Here is a 21,811-nt window from a genome sequence, read left to right as displayed (position 1 = left end):
AAACTTTCTTCAAAAATGTCTCAAATTACTTTACAGTATACAAACTTTCTTCACTGAATTTCCAATATCCAGACTTGTTGCTTTATAGTCTTGAAAGCACCTTATCATTAGGCTTGTGCCTTCTTCATATCATAGATGAAAGCATCACACTTTGAACAAACAAATTAATTAAACATTGAACATTCCCTTCAAAAAATGAATGAATCAGAGAAGAGTGGCCACCCTAAATATCCTTCTTACCACCTAAATATATTCTAAAATTTCCCACATACAACCTTAAATTCTTGCTGCTTATCCGCCCACCGACCACCAATTTCTACCCATCTCCACCCACCGACCACCAGCTTCTCCTCCATCTCAAACCATCCTGTTACTGATCTTTTTTAAGTCCATAATCATATATAGTCTATCATTTCCAAACATGTTTTAAAATGTGGTAATAGATAGGAGAGTGGGAAAGGAAATTCTCGCTTCCTCAATTACACATAATCACACATAAGTTGTTCGATAATAATGAAAATTGAAATAAATTACTTCTAAACTACCAAACTTGGTATTCTTGAGTAAAATAATATTAGGGGTTTTCAAAGGGATTAGCAGTGTACCTCAGAATCTTGAGATTTAGCAACATCAACAAGGATTTTAGCAGCTGGATGTAGTATATCAAGTAGTTTCATAGTAGTAGCACCATCAGTAGGTATATTAGGTATAGTAGTATTACCCTATCATCATGAATAAGTTCATCCATTCCTCTTGGACCGATAGCTGTTCTAACCACATCTGCACCAACAGTACACGCATTGATATTCCTAAGGACAATTCCTATGGTAATGTTCAATTGAAACTTTTTGTTGAGCCAGGTGGATGGCCAAATAGGATTTTGCACTATGGAAAAGCATTGGGAGGTTGACCGTTGAACGCGCGGACGAAGTTCCAGCGCTGGCGCACGTCGTTCAGACCCTAGTGCTCGAAGTTCCAACGCTGCTGCTCCAGTCAAAAACGCCAGCGATCGTAGCAGAGCCGCCAATGACTACTTTTAAACGGTCACCGGAACAGCTAGTTTCTACCTCCATAAATACAGCTCGAGTTTGATCTTACAAATTCACAACAATCTTTCATCCGATCAATCTTTTCTTAATTTCAATTTCTTTCACTTTTCAACCATGAATTCTGATTTCAATTCCTCTGAGGAAGATATGGAGATGGATGAAATGTTGTATGAAGAAGAGGAAGAAATGTGTATGGAGTTTTGGCGTCAAATGGATAAAGATGCAAATCAAGACAGAAAGAAGGCGAAACTTTATGTTGCAATTACAATCCGGAATCATACCAAAGCCTTTAGAGCCATATGAAGTCGCGACTAGAAGATGGACGTGGAGAGATCGACATTTTTACCACGAATAGATGATGCATGATTATTTTAATCATGATTGTGTCTATTCCGATGAGGATTTTCAGGGACGATTCCGCATGGGACGCAACTTGACGCAAAGGATTATTGCCGAGCTTTGCCAGGTACAAGATTTAATTGTTTAATTATCAGTACGGTGCACTACATGTACGAGGCTTTAGTCCCGAACAAAAGGTCACTGCAACCCTCCGTATACTATGTTATCGGATTCCAGCGGATTCCACGGATGATTACATCCGTATTGGGAAAACAACCGCCTTTAGGTATCTCAAATTGTTTTACGAAACAATAGTCGAGCATTTTGGTCCAACCTTTTTAAGAAAGCCTACTTAGGAAGATGTTCAAAGAATAACTGAAGAAAACACCACGAGGGGTTTTCCAAGAATGTTAGGTAGTCTTGACTGCATGCAATAGACGTGGCATACATGTCCAGTTGAATGGGCAGGCCAATATAAGGGTCATTATCCAAAACCAACTGTAATTTTGGAAGCTTCAGCTAGCTATGATTGTTGGTTTTGGCATGCCTTTTTTGGACACCTGGGTTCAAATAACGATCTCAACGTTTTGTATAAGTCACCACTGTTTGAAGATCTTAAGAATGAGATCGCGTCGCACTGTAATTTCACCATCAATGGTCATCACCACACTCAAGGTTATTATCTAGCAGACGGAATCTATCCATAATGGTCAACTATGGTTCAAGCTTATAAACGAGTAGGTTTTGGACCGACGTCTTCGAAGGATATGAAGTACTTTAACACCCAACAAAGAAAGGATTTGACCGTTCTTTTGGCATACTGAAAAGGAAGTTTGCCATCATAGCTAGGCCGACATGCTTTTTTGATCTTCAAGAAATGAAGAAAAATATACTAACTTGTATCATTCTGCATAACATGGTCATTGAAGAAACCAGGCGTGACCCAACCTGGACGAGTTTTAGATGAAGATTTGGTGCCGAATCTTGTGGTGGAGCATGGGCGTCCAGCAAGAGAATATAGACTTGCCACTGACAATCTCCAAAACCGGGAAATCTATGGACAACTAAGAGAAGATCTAACTAAGCACATTTGGGCTTTAAAAGGAGCAAGAGACGATGCGCGGGGAGAGTGAGAGTGAGAGGCAGAGGCAGAGTCAGAGGCGGGCAGATGTTATTTTTAATTTAGTGTTATTTTCAATTTTAGTGTTGTTATTTATTTTAATTAATTTTTTTTTAATTTAAAGTTGTTTGTTTAAACAACTACACTGAAAATTAAAATTGAGACAATTATATTAAAAGGAATTTTAAATAAACGAGTACAATTAAATTGTACTTAACTAAATAAGAATTAAAATGAGTTAGCAAGACTGTATTCATCTTCGTTCACTTCTGAGGCATCATCTTCATCTTCTTCCGCATTCACATACTGGCCAGTTTGTTGAGGGACTTGTTGTTGTTAGGCAGCGACTTCTTGTTGTTTAACCGCAACTTGTTGTTGTTCGGCCGCATCCATTTCCTTAGTCCATGCGGCAAGTTGTCGTTCATTCATTATTGAAGTGTTCAAGAAGAGTAACTTGCATAGCTTACAATCCCTGTAGTATTGTTCTCGCGAAAGACGACTTTTTCGTCGATTATTTATAGCAATACCACGGTCCCTGGATATATCTGATTCAATATGCATCTTGAATTCCTTGTGATCAGCATAGTTCTAATCGCTTGAACCTCCTTCTAATGCTCGTTGGGCTGCGTCTCTCGATGCTTTTGCATCTTTCTAACTACCTCATGTTCTTCTCTTTACGTTGGTGTTAACGTCTAGATTAGTGTTGTGTTGTTCCTGACTACTTGGAGTTCCATCAGGTAAGGAAGCAGGCCCTCCATTCTGAAAATCCTGCGATATTGGACCATGTGGTCTAACATAAAACTGCTTTTCTGATAGTGTTAAAACAACAAATAATTTCATGTATGAAAAAATAAATAATTATATTTTATGGACCCACTTTAATTAGTTTTTGAAATATGTACTGGTGCATCATTGTCTCCTAAATCAAAACGACAAGAAAGAATAATTATGTAAAACTTATCCTAGTAATATATACTGGTTTTTCTTGGAGGCTTACTGTGTATCCCGAAGTCTCCATATCCTTTAGAAACTCAACAAATATTTCTTTGATGTTCCACCTTGCCGCTCTCGACAAGTATCGATCATATGGTAACGTCAGTGGTTTCACCAAGTGAGTATGCTCCACATACAACATCTGTAACGAAATAACAACAATAGAATCAAATATAGAATCTTAAATTGACAGTACAAGAAATATAGAATCTTAAAAGCTCGTACTACAAAATCATACCAGCAAATAGACGACACAACCAGTGATGTCCTCGGGAGTGTTGTAGTTCTGATTGATTTTTTTCTCTAAGAAACTATGTATCAGGTCAGACCAAGATACATTCTTTGACTTCTCGAGATCATCAACTAAACCAAAGTACTTTTCTGTAAGTTTATAAGCATCTTTTGTTGTAAAAAACAAAGTAATACACATAAACAGGCATAGTAGCTTCACCATATCTTCCATAGTTTATTCAGTTTCTACTCTTGGTATCCTGTGCTCAATATCTTCATCATCCTCACTATCTTGTACTTGTTCATTATCGGTTTCATCATCAATTTCTTCATCACTGTCTTCGCCACCTTCAGATTCAGAATTGCAATCTTTTGCATTCTTCTTCTTTCTTCCAATACGATTGAGCAGCTTCAAGATCGCATTCTGTAGCATTGGTCCTGTAACGTTCTTGCTCTTTCCAAAGTGTCTGATGTAGAATGATTTCTTTCTCCAACCACCGCCTCCCATCAATAAGGTGTCATCAGTTCTTCTTCCTGCCATTCTTGGCATTCGAAACATTACACCCATTTTTTCTGGTGTCGACTTGACAATGTGTGTTTCACCTCTTCTAACAAACTCAAATGTGAGCTCATTCTTTAGTCGACCCCTTCTGTAACACTGCAAGTACTTTTTAACAACACCTTCTAACTTTTCCCAATGTTTTTCTGTGTACTTAGTGTGCCAGAACATTAAGAAAATCTGTCCATAAAAAGATTCACCTATCTTTTGTAACTGGGCTTCACTCAATGTATAATTACTCGCCTTCATTCTGGCAACCAGGCTATGTAACGATGTGAAACCAAACTTATACAACTTCCTAACAGATTTTGGCACAACCTTACCTGCAAAATTTAATTAGTTTTGTTTCAGTATAGCATTTATGGACTGCACATTGATCATCTATGAAACACAAGCAATCAGTATTTGCCTTATGTACTGCATATCCAAGGATCATTATCTCATAAAGGAAAAAAACAAGTTGATGCATAATAAAGAAATTATTGAATTTAGAGTACATAAACACTGCTATGTCTCAGAATTGAAAATATAGGCATGCCACGCACTGTTATTCAACAATTTTTTAATTATGTACTGACAATCCAAGATCATTGTGTCAACAGTTTTTCAGTTATGTAGTGACAATGATAAATAAACACATAAACAATGTTACCCATTCACTATTGGACTTATGTACTGGAAAAAGAGAAAACCTCAATACTTCAGATATGTATTGTTGGTTCTATGTCCCAGAAAACAAACAAATCACATTGGAAGTCACTTTTGATTATTATTCTACAGTTCTTAGTTATGTACTGCCAATTCTAAGTGCTACAAACACAAACTAGATGTTGCATATAAACTATGATGGGTATTGATCAATTTTTCATCACTACTTCACATATGTACTGGTGGTTCTATGTATCAGAAAACAAACAAATCACATTGGAAATCACTTTTGATTATTATTCTATAGTTTTTTAGTTATATACTACCAATTCTAAGTGCTAAACACACAAAGTAGAAGTTGCATGTAAACTATGATGGGTATTCATCAATTTTTCATCAGTACCTCACATATGTACCGGTGGATCTATGTACCAGAAACACAAAAACATAATAAAAGTGTTAGAAATAGTACCTTTTTTCTGATTTGGTGCCTTTTTACTCTGTTGTCTTCCTTTTCGGCTTAGTACTTTTGGAGATTCATCGTCCGATAAACTTTTAGCAGCTTTCTTCTTTGATTTTGGTGTTACAACCTTTTTACTTTTTTTCCTCGTTGATTTTCGTCTTGAAATTCTTGAATCGTCTTCTGATGACCTAGGAGCAGTGCTATCATCCATTATTGTTTCTTCTTCTTGGATTGTTCTTTTGATTTTTCTTCTTGTAACCATTATCATAATCTAGGTTTTACGGTTTTTGTCTGAATCAGAATCGTTTTTTTGCAAAATCTCTGAATGAGTTTGGGTTTAGTTTTCTTTTTGAGAATGAATTTTGAGATCTGTTTATATCTCACTCGTTTTGATTCTCTCTGAATTCTCTATGTGAAGTTAAAATTTATTAAACGTGTTTCTGGCCGTTTCAGCAGTTTTTGTACGTGAAAGATAGTGGTGCATTCTTCACACGTATTTAGTTCTAGGGTAAGCTAGTCATTTTGCTAGTTTCAAATAACTATGGACCTAATGATAAGTCTAAAACCCGGTTGGACCCTACTATAACTAACTTAATGGGCTTAGGACCAAACAGCAAATTTCCGATCTGAATCTCTTCGGCGTTTTTGTCTTTCAGACTTAAAGACTTTCAATCTCTAAAAACCTTTTGATTTTGTTTTTCTAGAGATAGATTGTTGGGATGATTCATACATCTAATCTATACAAGAGGATACGATTACATAAGATCTACTGGTATTCCCAAAGGCTAATTTTATATAAGCAAATCCTGAACTCGTTCAGTTGTAAATCCTGAAGATGAATCTAGGGATATACCATATATTTCCTCTAAGGGAAACCGACGTATCTGTTCAAGTAGACTTGCACTTTTTGGAATCCCCCAGTCTCAAGTTTAGCTCTCCTAAAAGCTACACTAAATTTTTTGCAGGTGGTGTGCTAAGTAACATAGAGGATGTACTCTGGAATTATTGATGATCTAGGATTGAATATAAAAAATAGGCGTCAATTTAGTGAAATGAAATCAATATTTTGTATTCGACGATTGAGTAATATAGATGATGAAGTTTGTATGACAATTGTTTCTAAATGATTATACCGATTTGATCTAAACCCTCTTTCTGGTTTCTGTTACTGCTGGATTTTTTTGTTTTATTTTTTTGTGTAGTGGTAGTACAGCTAGATTATTATTGGATTTGGATGTATTCTAATGATTCAGTTTGATAACAACTGTGATTTTATACACAAATTTGATCTTGGGTGTGTTGTTTTGCTGGGTTCCAAATTGAACTTAAGCGTAAACTCCTTAGTTGTTTCCCACAAGAGGACTCCACGGTGAGTAATGCTTATCAATTATATCTAAGAAAGACTTTTGCTGGTGCAGAACTGCAGATCACTTTATAATGCCGTAAATCATCTATATCTTAAAGTTATTTAATCTTGACTCTGAAATGTGCCAATTCAGCCCAAGCGGTCTGGGGGAAACGGTTTGATCAAAAAAATAATATCAAGATCAAGTTTGTGCTTTAACTAACAAGAAACTGATCTAATTATTATTAGATATAATACAAAATGAGTTTGATCAAATAGTATATCAGTGTCACTTAGAATCAGAAGACTTACATAATAGTAATAGAGTTCTTGATCTACCATTGTAAAATGTATTTCATTAAAGAAAGGTAACTTTCATTACAGGACTGATTACAAGGCTGTCAGTATTTAAAGCAGTGTAAGAGAACTATAACAAACTGACAGCTCACACACGCGTGAACTGAGTGAAAGATAACACGTGACTATGACGCGAGTTTACTAAAGAGGGAGTGTAGAATTTAAACTTATCCTTCACTGCAGATTTGCTTATCCTGCACCACTTCAGTGGGTGTGCTAATACCCCCCCCCCCCCCCCCCCCCCCCGCAAGCTCGTGGGTGGCTGCATCACAGTGAGCTTGGATCGAAGAGTTACAAATCGTGGACCATGAAGCGGCTTAGTGAAAATATCAGCAATCTGGTCAAGAATGTTCACATAAAAAACATCCAAAGCCTTGGATTGAACCAACTCTCTGAAAAAATGATAATCCAAGTGTACATGCTCTTGTAGAGCAGCAACATCAGAGGTAATGTGAGAATTAACACCACTGTCAGCTATCCATTCTTCATTATCAAATATATCTGCTGCAACTAACATAATTTTAAGTTTGTTGGTGGTTGCTTTCCTTGATAAGAGAAGTTCAATCTTTGAGGACAATTTGGGGCCAAATGAGAATCATTGAGACATAGTTGATAAGGTTGTGTGGCAGCAGAAGTATAGCCTCTTCCTGCTGAATTTCTAGTAAAGATAGCTGGATTGGGAAATCTACCTTCATATCCTGTACCTCTAGAAGAGCCTCTGTTATTATTTGAACCTCTATAATTGCCTCTAGAAGAATTGGCCACAAATGCCTTCAATTCAGTTTCAGTTTTAACAAGCTGAATTCTTTCACCTATAACTGCCTCTTCACTGAGAAGATTGTGTGAAGATCAATACAAGTAACGAGAGGATTTCTATGGCGCATAGAGGTTGCAAATGGAATATAATCTAAATTGAGTGCTTTAAGAGTTACTACTAAAAGTTCTTTGTCAGAGATGAACTCACCAGCAGTAGCAAGTTGATCAGAAATACGTTTGATATCATTTATCAATTCAGGAATAAATTTTGTACCTTGTGACGAGATAGTAGTGTCCTGCGCAGCTGTATTGAATGAGTAGAAGATGCTCGTGAAAATCGCTCCTCAATGTTCTGCCATAACTCATGAGAGGCAGTGGATCTTGAAAAATAAGCAATTACAGATTCAAAGATGGTAGAATTGAGCCACGTAATGATGGAAGCATCTTCATCTTTCCAGTCGGTGTAAGTGATAGGTGTCTAAAATGATAACGATTTCTTGCACTTTTCTTCTTAGCTCTCTTGAAATTTTGTATATTACGTTTCTTTTCTTTGTTTTTAAGTACATGGCTCGAAGTTGCGAAAAGGAAGGAAAAGCGCCACTAATTTTATTTTCTCTTAAATGTTTTATATCAGGAAAATTCCCAAGACATGTACCCATCATAGTTTCAATTTGGTTACACCAAAATGGAACTTGTGTGGCTGTCATTTGGCCATTTCATGGAGTGCATTTCATTTAAAAAAAAAAAAAAAATGAGTTTCACACATTTTCAGTGGATGTCACACAAACCCAGCACACATATGCTGGTGGAGAAATAATACAAAGAAATGAAATTAGGTTTCTTTTGAACCAAATTGAATTCAGAAGCAGCAGAGAAGTAAGTTGTCTCTCTCTGCCGGAACCTGCTGTTGCTGCTCCAAGACTAGTTGCCGTCAGTTCTAGCCAGGGTTTGTTGGTTTTTTGCCAAGGGTTGAGAGGTGAACTGAAGTTAGAAGGAGAATGAGAAGATGGTCCTGTTATCACCATTTGCGGGAGAAATTATGAGTAAAACATCAACAAAGAAAAGGGGATCTGGAACTGATTGCTTAAATGGGTTTTGATGGCTGTATGTGAAGAATCAGGAGCTCGAAATGAACATGAATGATGGGTTAGGAATGAATGTGAAATTGCAGGTTAAAGAGAACTCATCCAACGGCAAAATTGTTGTATCTGAATTACCAACAGAACGCACAAAGGGTGTTTGCAAAAATGCCTGAACCATCAAGTTTTTGAGCTTAAGTGTTCCTGCTTTACAGATCAGAGGAATGGAAAGGAAGAGGGTGAAACAATGGGTTTTCGAATCTGAATATGGCTTGGAATTGGTAGCTGGAGAAAGAGGAAGAGAATGAATGTGTTGTTGATGACTCTGGTGGTTGTTTACAAAGGGATCGATGATGATGTGGTGATGGCAGAGCTGGAATTGAGTTGCACTGCAACTGAAGTGTCTGGTGGCAATAGGCAGTGGTGGATGCGAAATCGACAGAGGCAAGGAACTGCTTCTCCAGGGAAATGAGATGGTGTTCTTGTGTTCAAATTAGGGTCTGCGATTGGAATTACAGTGAGAGGCTCTGATGGTGGTTTCGAAGAATTGAGACAAGGATTGCAGGTGGTCTTGCTACTGTGCAGAGATGCTCTGGTGACGCTACTTTGCTGCAGAATGGTCAGAAATGGAGCAGCAAGACTGAGCTGGTGATGCAGATGCAAAGAATGAGATGATGTTGAGCAAGCACCAAGTCAGAAAGGTAGTAACTGCTGGTTCGAGCTGAAATACTGAGATTGCAGATGCAATAGTGTTGATGCTGGTGGTTTCTGTCATGAAATGGGGGATGAAGTAATTCATATATGTGGCCAAGAAGACTAGTGCAACAGTTCCAGTGCGGCTAACTGTGTTCTGTGAGTGTTATACGACAACAGTTAAGACTCGATAAGACGCCGAGAAGAACAAGGCTACAGGTAGCTAGCAATGTCTCGATGGCTGTGTGTAAGGATTGATTGGCAGCAGTTAGGTTCAGAACTTGAAAGCCAATAAAACAGAGAAGATACAGTGACTAACTTTATTGACACGAGGGTTTCTAGACAGCAGCTGGGACTCATTTAGATGCTTGCTAGTTAGCCATGGTTCACGGCAGAGATGATTTTATTTGAGCTTGGTGTGGGTTTTGAATCTGTCTTGGTGCCAGATGGTCAGTGAAAGAAGGTGACCCTATAGCTGGTTGCTGTGAGCTTATGGGCTATGTATGAGGCGTGTCTGGCATTGGATTGAACCTGATTCAGAAGCCAACAGGGTAAGCAAACTTGGGTACCAATTTATCTCCTTTTTGGAAGGAGTTTCTTGCCGTGAAAACAACCAAGAAGAGGTGACTTTGGCGAGAGTTTTGGGAGTTGGATAGCTGAGATTGAAGGCTTACAGGGTTTGTGTATGTTTGGGATTATTGGGTGTTGATCAGGCCACGTTTTTCCAGGAGAAGAAAGCTATAAGAGGAGGCGCAGAATACAACAAAAACCTACCTCTTTTACCACCAGTTTATGCCTGCAAGCCGTTTGACAGAATCCTTGAAAGAAAAGCTGCGCAGAATCAACAGTTCCTGAACCTGTTTTGTTGCAAGCAGTTGCTGTGTACTTTCACAGTGGTTTGCTTTCACAATTGTTTAGCTTTGAACCTTATTTATTTTCAATATATTTTTGTGCTTAAATCAACACTATGAGTAGCTAATAACCTTATTGATTGGGGAGGATTTCAAAACTCCGAGCATGTTTTATTAATCAATTCAAGCAAGTTATTCTTTCATAAATATCTTTTGTTGATTATCTTTTACCTTTTATTTGACCATGAGAAGTATGCTAGGTATCTAAGTGCGCAATTAGGTAACTCGTATGCAACTCTAATGCTAGTATTAAGAACTTTGATCCGTAATTGTTAGAGTAATCTTTACATAAGTAGCGGTGCACTATTTGTCGCAAAGGGATTTTGTATGCAATAGTGTGCAAAAGATAACCCTAGGTTAACGTGTCGAGCTTATGAACATGTCGCTAAGAGCAACTTGATTCATAAATTTATCAATTGATTGAATTATACCTAGAGAGCTTATTTTAGGTGATTCATTTGATTAGAATTTGCTAGAGAACTTATTCTATGTTGTGATTTAAGGAATCTAAAGATTAGTTGAGCTTATAACTTGTCTTAAGTTGTTAACAATCGAAATTTATTGAAAGTGGAACTTGTATGATTAATAATATCTTGTTTGGTAGTGGCGAATGAATCTCTAGTCAATTCCATCTCATAAATTGAATTACAAACTTTGCAATTTTCAGAATTCGTGTCTTTCAACAACATCAATTTGTTACAAGTAATAACTTAAAACTCACACCTCCCTGTGGATACGAACTCGACTTGCCTCACTACTTCTTTATAGAATTGTGTAGCATAAGAGAATTATTATTGATAGGTTCACAACCACATCAGTAAGCAGGATTCTCAATTCCATTTTCTTGATTTCTTTTTTTAGTAAAACGCTCAGGACAAGGATGAGATCCATCTAAAAACTTCAGTAACTTGTACCTTTGAATAATCGGACTCAGTAAATTCTTCCATGTAATGAAATTATCTTCTTTGAGTTTGAGAGTAAAAAAGTGAGTGAGGTGATTTATAAGAACTTTGGAGAAGGAATTTGAAGTCGGATTTTCCATTATTGAGAAAGAAAAGTACGAATTTGAGATCTAATTTGAGAATAATGATGAAAAAGCTTGGAGATGAAAGCAAAAGATTCGATTTAAAAGAATTGAAAGCTACTGAGATGTAGAAATCAATGAGAGGAAGATGATGAATGTTAAAAAACAAACAATTAGAATCGTTCAAATCTACAGAATATAGATCTGAGAGAAGACAGAGTTGCGGATTTGTAAAGAAATCAAGATCAAGATTTTGGAACATTACCTTTAAATCAACACATATCAGGAAATTCTTTGTTGAAAATCACCTTCAGAAAGCAATGAAGCAAGAGAATGAAGATGAAGAAATACAGGATCGAAGAAACGAGTTGAAACTCTAACCTATTTGATACCATAGTAAAAGAGTTCTTGATATAACATTGTAAAATGTATTTCATTAAAGAAAGGTAACTTTCATTACAGGACTGATTACAAGGCTGTCAATATTTAAAGCAGTGTAAGATAACTATAACAAACTGACAGCTCACACACACGTGAACTGAGTGAAAGATAACACGTGATTAAGACACGAGTTAACTAAAGAGGGAGTGTAGAATTTAAACTTATCCTTCACTGCAGATTTGCTTATTGTCGGTGTAAATAATCCACAAGGCTAGGTGGCAAGATCCTAAAATGTGATACACCAAAGAACAAAGAGCGGCGAAGCACAAGGTAGAACCAAAAGGCGCAAAGAGCGAGGTATCACGTGGGTCGGAAGTGATGGTCCAATATTTGTCGGATGTGACGTGACCCTTATCCTCTGACAGGTCGGGCGAACAATCAGAAAGCACTCGGTCAGACGAAGGAAGATGGTCAAACAAAGGAACGAGAAGAAAGAAGGGCGACATCGTGTTAACCAGACGATTAAGACTCAGCCTCGGGTGAAGAACTATCGGTCAAACCAGAAAGTCGGGCGAGCAGCGAAGGTCCCATAGGGAATAACTAAATTGATGTAATGTGACCAACATTGTAATTCTTTTGTATGTCGACCTTGGCCTATAAATATAGGGGCAGGTCGAGAGAGAGAGAGGCAAGTTGAAAGGGAGAGAAGGAAAACATTACATTTGAGAGTTTGAGAGTTACACTATATTTGAGAAGGAGAGTTTGAGAGTTACACCATTTGAGAAGGAGAGAACACCTTGTAATCAAAGAAAAGAAATAATAACATTCATCCTTTCACCCCGTGGCCGTAGGTAATCATACTGAACCACGTATATCTTTGTGTCTATGTTTGTTGAACATCTTGACTTAGTTTTTACTCATCTTCTATACCATTGGATGTAGTGTGTGGTTTTATGAAACTACATTCTGGCGCCGGCTAAGGGGAACGTCTAAGTTCTCTGGATACTGCATGTGCCGATGGGGACGATCCAAAATCTCCTAAAAACACTTTGCATGTTAGTTGATGCTATGGGATGAACTCTGCTCGGTGAAAGTATGTATATGATCGTTTGGTTTGAAGTCTGTTGATATACTTAAGTTTTCGTTGTTAAGATCGAGTCGTTAGCAAACATTTTTAGTTGGGTCGATCCCGAACATTCGACTAGTCTTGCTTGTAGGCGAGTCTGTTTTCGTGTCTTAATCTTCGTTTTCATAGTATTTTTCACACTTGTCTTCGTATTTTGATCTTAGTTTTTGTCTTGCGAGTTCAACAACGGAATACCCATAAACTACCAAATAACATATTTGATGTGTGTTTGAAGTTGCTTGAGGTTCCATGTTGGCTGGGGAAAATTCCAAAACAACAGCACAGCGAGATTATTGGTCGCCGGTGAAGGAATCCAAGGAATCAAGGGAAGACATCCCTTTGTAGTTCCAAGGGAGTGCATAAGTCTTAGTCCAGTTTTTGTCGTGGCGTGCTGACCTCATAAAAGTACGAATTTGGACCTTTTACCCAAAAAGAACTAGGTGTTAATGATTTGGATTCTAGGGAATGTAGGACAAATTATAGTTAATGCAGAGTCGTGGTACTGAAAGCGACGTCGTGCAACTTTGAAAGCGACGTAGCATGATGCCCGTCTAAAAGGAGACACTTAGAGTCGAAACAAGGAAAATTGGCGAGGTCAGCATGGCAGAGTAGAGGGAATCGTACTTTTGAAACTCAGTTTTAGTGTCAGTCACCTGTTTCTTCTAAAACTGGACGTACTATTGAAACTTTTCAAAAACAGGTCAAAGTAAGGCGTTGTGTGTTTTCACTGACGTAGGTAGGGACGACTCTCGGACTAAAAACACACTGTGTCCGATGGCTAGCACGTCAGGGATTGGAAGAACTCTGAGGAACCGCACGATCTCCAGTAACAGCATGCAAGGAGGAGTAACTGGGACGAGGCGAGGGAGTGACGGGCATCCACCACCAGAGGAATCACGAGCTGCTGCAAGGGGTATGCCAACTGTGGACGAGGAGATCGATATGGGACGAGACGATGACCCATTGCCTTTGGAGAGAATCGCCTCACCCCCAAGGAGGGATGATCAAATAGATGGACTTACCGCGTCAGACATGAAAGATGATGAGGAAGCATTAATCCTGCATGCTCAGAGACGAAACATCAGACGACAAGTTGAGTATCAAGAAGCCCTCGGGCGAGATCAAGGACGACTAAGGCGAGTACAACTAGGACGAGAAACAACTATCGGAATCGATCCGGCGACATCGACTCAGATACCCCCCACAGTACCACCTCCACCACCTGTGATGACGGCACCACCCCCTTCCCATTTAGGCCATCCAAATGGTCACTCTAGCCATGAGAGTACAGATCCAACACTACTCGCAATTCTAGAAAGCCAAAGAAGGCAAGAGGCGGCTTTAAGGGATCTTCAGCAGAGGAACCTAGCTCTAGAGTTCGAGAATTATCATCTACGGAACTTAAGGTCGAGGTCGAGAGGATCTTCTAGCCGAGGGACATCAGGACACCAAGGCCAAATCGGGAAGGTACCACCTGCAGTAGGACCAAGCAATTCCGGTCGATCATGACCGCCCCCAACACCACCTATCGGAAGATACGGTCCACCCGAGGATTCATCGACATACGAAGAAAGGCACGAGAGGAATAATCAATAGAGAAACACAAGGTCCGACAATGCGACTGAAGCCAAGCTAAGAGAGTTAGAGGAAAAGATAAGGAAGTTGTCAGGAACCGGCGAAGAAGATAAGATCGCCGAGGTTATAAGCGAGGCCGAGAGGACCCCTTTCTCCCAAAAGCTAGAACTAATGGCCTTCCCACCTAAGTGCACGCTCCCCACCTTCCCATCAAGGTTCGACGGCACGGGAGACACAGTTGAGAATTTGAAGATGTAAACAATGTCCTTCCCTGCAAGCTTGGAAGGCGAGGCAAGGAAATTGTTCTACAACCTCGCACCAGGAACAGTCGACAGTTATGAGACTCTAGTCGAAGCCTTCCTTGAATCATACATGCACAACGGCAGACCTCGGCCCAGGGTCAACAGGTTATTCACCTTGGCCCGGCGGTTCAGAGAACCTCTCAGATCATTGACCGATAGATGGAGAAATTTGTGTACAGAAATTGGGAAAGTACTAGTCGACCAGCAGATATTCGTGTTCGAAAACGCACTTGGGAGGCCGGATCCCATCTGGATAGCCATGTTCACTGAAAAACCACAAACATTGAAAGAAATTAGGAAAATGCAAGAACATTTCATCGCCCTAGAAGAAATTCAGGAAGAGTCAAGGGATTGGGGAATGCAAGAGGCTAGTGCGGCGCCCGAGTCGACATCGGACGATGTTCAACGTCGGACCGAGAAGAGACCGAGCCCACCTACGCAAGGAAAAGAGAAGAAGGAATGTTTAGATAAAGGAAAGAGGTCGAGGCACGAGGCGAGGACATACACCCCTTTAAATGCTCCACTATAAGAAATCTTCAAAGAGGTCGAAAAAAGGAGTGACATCATATACCCATATTCAAGAGGGATATAGTTCGAGGAGACCAAGGATCACCCACAATATTGCCATTATCATCAGTATCGAGGCCACTCTACAAATAACTGTCGATAAGACATCGTGCAAAAACTTATTAAAGATGGTTATCTGAGACAGTTCATCCGGCACCCAGCCCAGACGACCGCAGCGCCCGATGCACCCGTTCATCAGGTCCGGATCGACAGATCCACGCAGTTCGTCAACACGATTTCCCATTCCACCACTCAAGCGTACAATCTGAATCATGGAATCATGTCAAGGATCCACAAGAGAGATCATAATGGGAAGCAAATTTTCAGTGTAGACAAAGCTTTGCCGATGGAACCCTGGATGATGCGACCCATCTTTTTCTCGGCTCAGGATGTCCCGATGAACGGCCAAGCTCACAGTGATCCCTTGGTTATCACCCTGCTGATTGAGGAATGGGGGGTAACAAGGATACTAGTAAATAGTGGGAGCTCAGTCGAAGTACTCTTCTACGATACGTTCAAAAGGATGGAGTTTTCGGATGATATACTCGTCCCATCGACATATCGTATCTACGGTTTTAATGGAACCATAACCATCCCGAAGGGCGGAGTAACTCTAAGGGTATCAGATGGAGGTGGTTACCTAGATACTTTAACCAAATTCTGCGTGGTTGATGTCTCCTCGCCCTATGAATCTATAATCGGAAGACCATGGATCGCGGGAATCAAAGGAGTGGCATCGGCCTATTATCAAAGGCTACGATTCCCAATGTACAAGGGGATAGCTGAGGTCGTAGGAGATCCGCAGGCAGCCCGACAGTGCATGCAGGTCGATGCCCAGATAAATGAGGAGCGACAAGCACGACAAAGGGGAGAGAATAAAAAGGCTAAAGAAGCCAAAGTCGCAGAAGAACTGAAAAGAGTTATTTCACAGGCGGTCATGACTTACGAAGCACAAGGAAACGAGCCTTCATAGCAATTAAAGGAGACGGCGCCGGTGAAGGAATCAAAACCAAACTTCTCGGTCGGGGAACCTACTCGGGAGATTAATTTGGGAACTGTAGAAGAACCAAGGGTGGTAAGGATCGGGTCCTTACTATCGGACGAACAAGTAAACCAGCTCGTGACGGTGCTAAAGGTAAACTTGGACGCATTCGCATGGAACATGCACGATATGGAGGATATAGATCCGGAGGTATGTTGTCACCATCTAAGGATCGACCTAAGCTTCAAGCCAGTCCGACAAAAGATGAGGCGAATCGCACCAGAATTACACACGGCCGTCGAGAAGGAATTAAAGAAGTTACAAGAATCGGGGATAATCTGGAAATCACACTACCCACAGTGGATATCCAACATGGTCGTGGTACCAAAGAAAAACGGAGGAGTCAGAATCTGCATTGACTTCAGCGACCTGAACAAAGTTTGTCCGAAGGACATCTTCCCTCTCCCAAGCATCGATCAACTGGTGGAATCTATAGTGGGGCACGAGGCGCTAACATTGATGAACGGATACGCGGGGTATAACCAGATCCCGCTGGCTCCCGAGGATCAAGAACACATCCCATTCTTCATACTAAGGGGCCTATACTGCTACACCAAGATGCCGTTTGGGCTGAAGAATGCATGCGCCACATATCAGAGGTTGGTGGGAGACATGTTTGAAGACCAGATCCACAACACCATTGAGGTCTATGTCGACGATATGCTAGTAAAAAGTCTCCTAGCCAAGAATCACATCCGATACCTGCGGGAATTTTTTCAAACGATGAGAGAATATAAAATGAAAGTTAACCCGACCAAATGCGATTTTTGGCTCACATCGGGCAAATTTTTGGGATATATCATCACTCCAAAGGGGATAGAAGCGAATCTCGAGAAAGTCAGAGCCATCCTCGAGATACCGCCACCAGTCACAACAAAATACGTACAACAGCTGAACGGAAGTATAGCAGCATTGGGCGATTCATATCTCGGTTGTCCGACAAATGCAAGGATTTCTTTAGCACTCTTAAAAAGGGAGAGAAATTTAAATGGACGGACGCCTGTGAGGAGGCGTTTCAGAATATCAAGCTACATCTTTCAAGTCTTCCGGTTTTACAAAGACCCGACCCATCGGAGGTCCTCATATTATACCTCGGAGCAACTTCATATGCTATCAATGCAGTCTTAGTTCGAAATGAAGGGAGCGAGGAAAAGCCTGTTTACTTCATTAACAAAACATTAAGTCCGGCCGAGAAAAATTATACAAGGATGGAACAGATGATTCTAGCGCTAGGTTTCGCCACCCTGAAGCTAAGGACGTATTTCCAAGCCCATCGGATCCGTGTGCTCACAAAATCACCTATTGAGGCGGTACTGGACAATGCAGGACGATCTGGAAGGATCTCCAAATGGGGGCGCATATTTAAAAAGTTCAATGTTTTCTACGAAATGAGGACAACAGTGAAGGCACAAGTAGTGGCAGATTTCTTGGTAGATTTTCCACTAAGCGACAAAGATGAGGTCGAGGACATACCCGGAATGGAAGTAGATCGAGAAGACCCGGCCGACTTAATCGAAGCAAGCAGCCCAACACGTTGGGAAGTATTCGTCGATGGAGCGTCGAACAAAGATGGATCAGGACTTGGGATAGTCTTTACCACACCAAAGGGACGAAAAATGGTCCATTCGTTTAGATTGGAATTTAAGGCGACAAACAACATCATCGAGTACGAAGCTGCCATTCACGCCCTGAGATTAATCGTCGAGATGGGCTTACAAGATGTAGGACTAACTAGCGACTCGCAGTTGGTGATCCGACAAATCATAAGAAAATACGCCATCCACGACCCGATTTTGCAGAAGTACTGGAATCTCGCCCAATTCTATATCGAACAGATCCCGACATCAAATTTCGCCACATATGCAGAAAAGATAATCGACACTCGGACGCATTGGCATATATTGCATCCCAGCTCACAGACCCAAGTTTGGAGGGTATTCGTGTCATGAGACTCCTCCCCCCATCTATACCAGAGATACCCACGGTGCATGTCGACGTGGCTATCAACAAGAACAACAGATATCCGGACGGAGATTGGAGAAAGCCGATTCATTCGTACTTGGACACAGCCGAGTTGCCCAAGGGGTGACCTGAGATCAACAAAGTAAAAAGCAAATCGGCCGCTTACGAGCTAAGAGACGGAATCCAATACAGGAAAACATACCTTGGACCACTCTTAAGATGCTTAAGTAAGGAAGAAGGACAGACAATCTTGAATGAACTACAGTATGGAGCAGCCGGAAATCACAGCTCGGGACGAAGTCTGTCAGCGAGAGCGAAAACTATGGGATACTTCTGGCCGTATATGAATGATGATGCAAAACAAATAGCGCAAGCTTGCGAACAATGCCAGCGGTTTGGTAAGAAGTTACATGCACCTTCAATAACCCTAAACTCGGTAGTAAGCCCCTGGCTCTTCGCAAAGTGGGGGATCGATATCGTGGGACCATTACATGTGAGATCGTGGCAGAGAAAATACTTAAAAGTAGCAACGGATGACTTCACTAAATGGGTGGAGGCGACACCACTAAGACATATCCGTGACAAGGACGTCTTCAGGTTCATTTGGGAGCACATCATATGTCGTTTCGGAGTACCCGCGGCCATCTTCTCGGATAATGGAAAACAGCTCCAGGGAGAAAATATCGACCTACTATTTAACACCTACAACATCAGAAAAAGCAAGGCTACCCCCATATACCCTCAAAGTAATGGGCAGGCCGAGATCATAAAAAAAACTATCGCCGACAATATGAAGAAAAAATTAGATGGAGAATACGGTAATTGGTGCGAAGAACTCTACAATGTTTTATGGGCCTATCGAACCACTCGAAGGGAAGCAACAGGGCTATCACCTTTCATGCTGACCTATGGGACCGAAGTGATACTACTAACTGAAGCAATGATACCCACCACAAGAACTGAAGCCTGGAGGCGAAACATATCGACAGATCTAATATTGGCCAAGCTCGATGACTTGGAGGAAACAAGGGAAATGGCGTTGCAAGAAATGGAGAATTACCAAAGGAGATTACAACAAGAATACAACAAACGAGTTCGACCAAGAGAGTTTCAACCGGGGAAGTTAGTGTTGAAATATCTAGCCGATTGGGAACATGACAAAAAGGAAGGTAAACTAGCGGAAAGGTGGGGAGGACCATACACAATCGTGTCTAAAGCTAGCGAGGGAGCTTATCGATTACTCAAACCAGACGGCAAACCCGAGTTAAAACCGTGGAATGCTCAACATCTGAAACTCTATTACCCATGAGGGGTTCGAGGGAAACAGGTAAACATACTTGTCATTTATTTCTTTAAAACCACGAGGGGTAGGAAATATGACATGAGCGACCAATGGTCATTCGTACTCAGGGAAAAGCAAGTGAGGAAGTGCCGAGGTGACTTACACTCGAATGGTCATTCGTACTCGGGGCAAAGCCAGTGAGGAAGTGCCGAGGTGACTTACACTCGAATGGTCATTCGTACTCAGGGCAAATCCAGTGTGGAAGTGCCGAGGTGACTTTCAGTCGACTGGCTATTCGATACTCGGGGCAGTGGCAGTGTGCAAGTACCGAGGTAGCCTAAGGGTACTGGTGGTTGGAAGCCAGATACCAAAGGTTGTTAAGATACGATTTCTTCTCAGCTAGGTAATCTACTTACATCTGAAAGGTTACCCCCATCGCAGGTTGCCGTGACCACTTGCCCGAGTTGGTTGATCGATAACCACTCTGGATTATCGGACCTAGACCTAGGGCGACTATAACCCTTCCACTAAACCTAAAAGATAATGATGAGATACCTCGTCTAGGACATGGCGTCGGGCCCAATGACCCTCCTTGTTGAGTGTGTTCGACAGAAAAGGCACTAATAACCAATACATGTGACATCAAATGCAGGTGCGTAACATAAACAACAAGATAAGGCCGAAATTATCAAGAGAATTGTCAACACAATAAAAAGGCGGAAATTGTCAAGGAAAATAGAAAAGGAAAAGCAGGCTTAACGACGCAACACCCCATTTAAAGAAATTGTTCAAAGAAGCATGGGAAAAGTGTTCAAACGAATTACAACCCGCAACAAAGGGAAAATTAGTGGCGCAGCACTACAAAAGGCGTGATCAACTCCTGGGTGGAACAACACCGGACCCTCCCTTCATCTGAGAAAACTCGCGGCGCTTTTGCGCGATGTACTCGTTTACACCGTCCTTGATCGCCTTAGCAAGCTCGCTCTGATGAGCGTTTCTCTCGTCCACAATCTGCTGAGAAAGCTGCTCGGACATCGACTCGGCGGCTTGGAGCTTAACCTTCGTCTCTCCTTCATCCTTCTTCCATTGCTCCTCCTCTTTCCCGAGGTTGTGCACGTCTCGATCCAGATCCTTAGCACGACCTTGATCGGCTGCAACAAAACATTATAAGTATGTTAAACACGGAATATAGCAGAACACGGAGTAAAAACAACAAATTAACTCAGTCTTAAGGCCACCCAAGCATGCACTCCAGAGACCTGATAGGGTTGACAACACAGATTCTAACGACTCCACATACTTGGACAACTCATCCTCGGCCTTAGAAAGCTTCAAAGTTAACTCATTATAGTATTGTCCATTGAATTCATTCGAAGGGCAATATTTCTTGTGATCACTCCACTCGGCCCTCTGACGATTATAGGACAACTGTAGCATCGATAACTTGGCTTGGGTCCACTCTAGGTCCCTGGACAGCTTATCGAAACCCTTGGTCCTTTCAAGAAGATCTCGGTTGGACTGTTCGGCCACAGCTTTTTCCTTCAAAATTTGTCGCCGATCTTCATGAAGATCTCGATTTTGAAGCCTAAGGGAACCATTTTGACTCTCCAGATTATCGGCTAGTAAAGTTTTATCACCAGCAAGTCTTTGAAATATGCCCAAGAGATCCCGTAAGTTATCTATCTCCTCGGGGACATACTCAAACAGGCGATATATGTCCAATTCCTCTTGAAGTTGCTGGATCTCGTCCTCATGTCGGTATATCTTCCCATCCTTATTGGAAATTCGTTGTCGAAGATTCTCCACATAATCTTTCTCGATATCTCATTTTCTCTTCATAAGCCTATACTCCGAAGAAGTGTCTATATTTATACTAGATATTTCGGCTAGAAGAACAATAATTGACTCAGGACACTGGTACGAAGAACTCAATCAACACAAATATGTAAACAATATACCTTGCGCATCGGCGAGTTTGATCTCCAGATCACGAGATCGTTCCTTCTC

The 21,811-nt window shown here is 40.9% G+C and overlaps 1 protein-coding gene across 1 annotated transcript; it reads left to right on the top strand.

The window, feature by feature from the left end:
- Positions 1-15,798: 15,798 nt before the first annotated feature.
- Positions 15,799-16,491, top strand: LOC113271967. The gene has a single exon (XM_026521889.1). It carries the CDS (start codon positions 15,799-15,801, stop codon positions 16,489-16,491), a length of 693 nt encoding a protein of 230 aa, XP_026377674.1.
- Positions 16,492-21,811: the final 5,320 nt, after the last annotated feature.

Source organism: Papaver somniferum, chromosome 1, assembly GCF_003573695.1.
Source record: "Papaver somniferum cultivar HN1 chromosome 1, ASM357369v1, whole genome shotgun sequence".
Lineage (NCBI taxonomy): Eukaryota > Viridiplantae > Streptophyta > Magnoliopsida > Ranunculales > Papaveraceae > Papaver > Papaver somniferum.
This window is presented reverse-complemented; position numbering and strand designations above follow the sequence as displayed.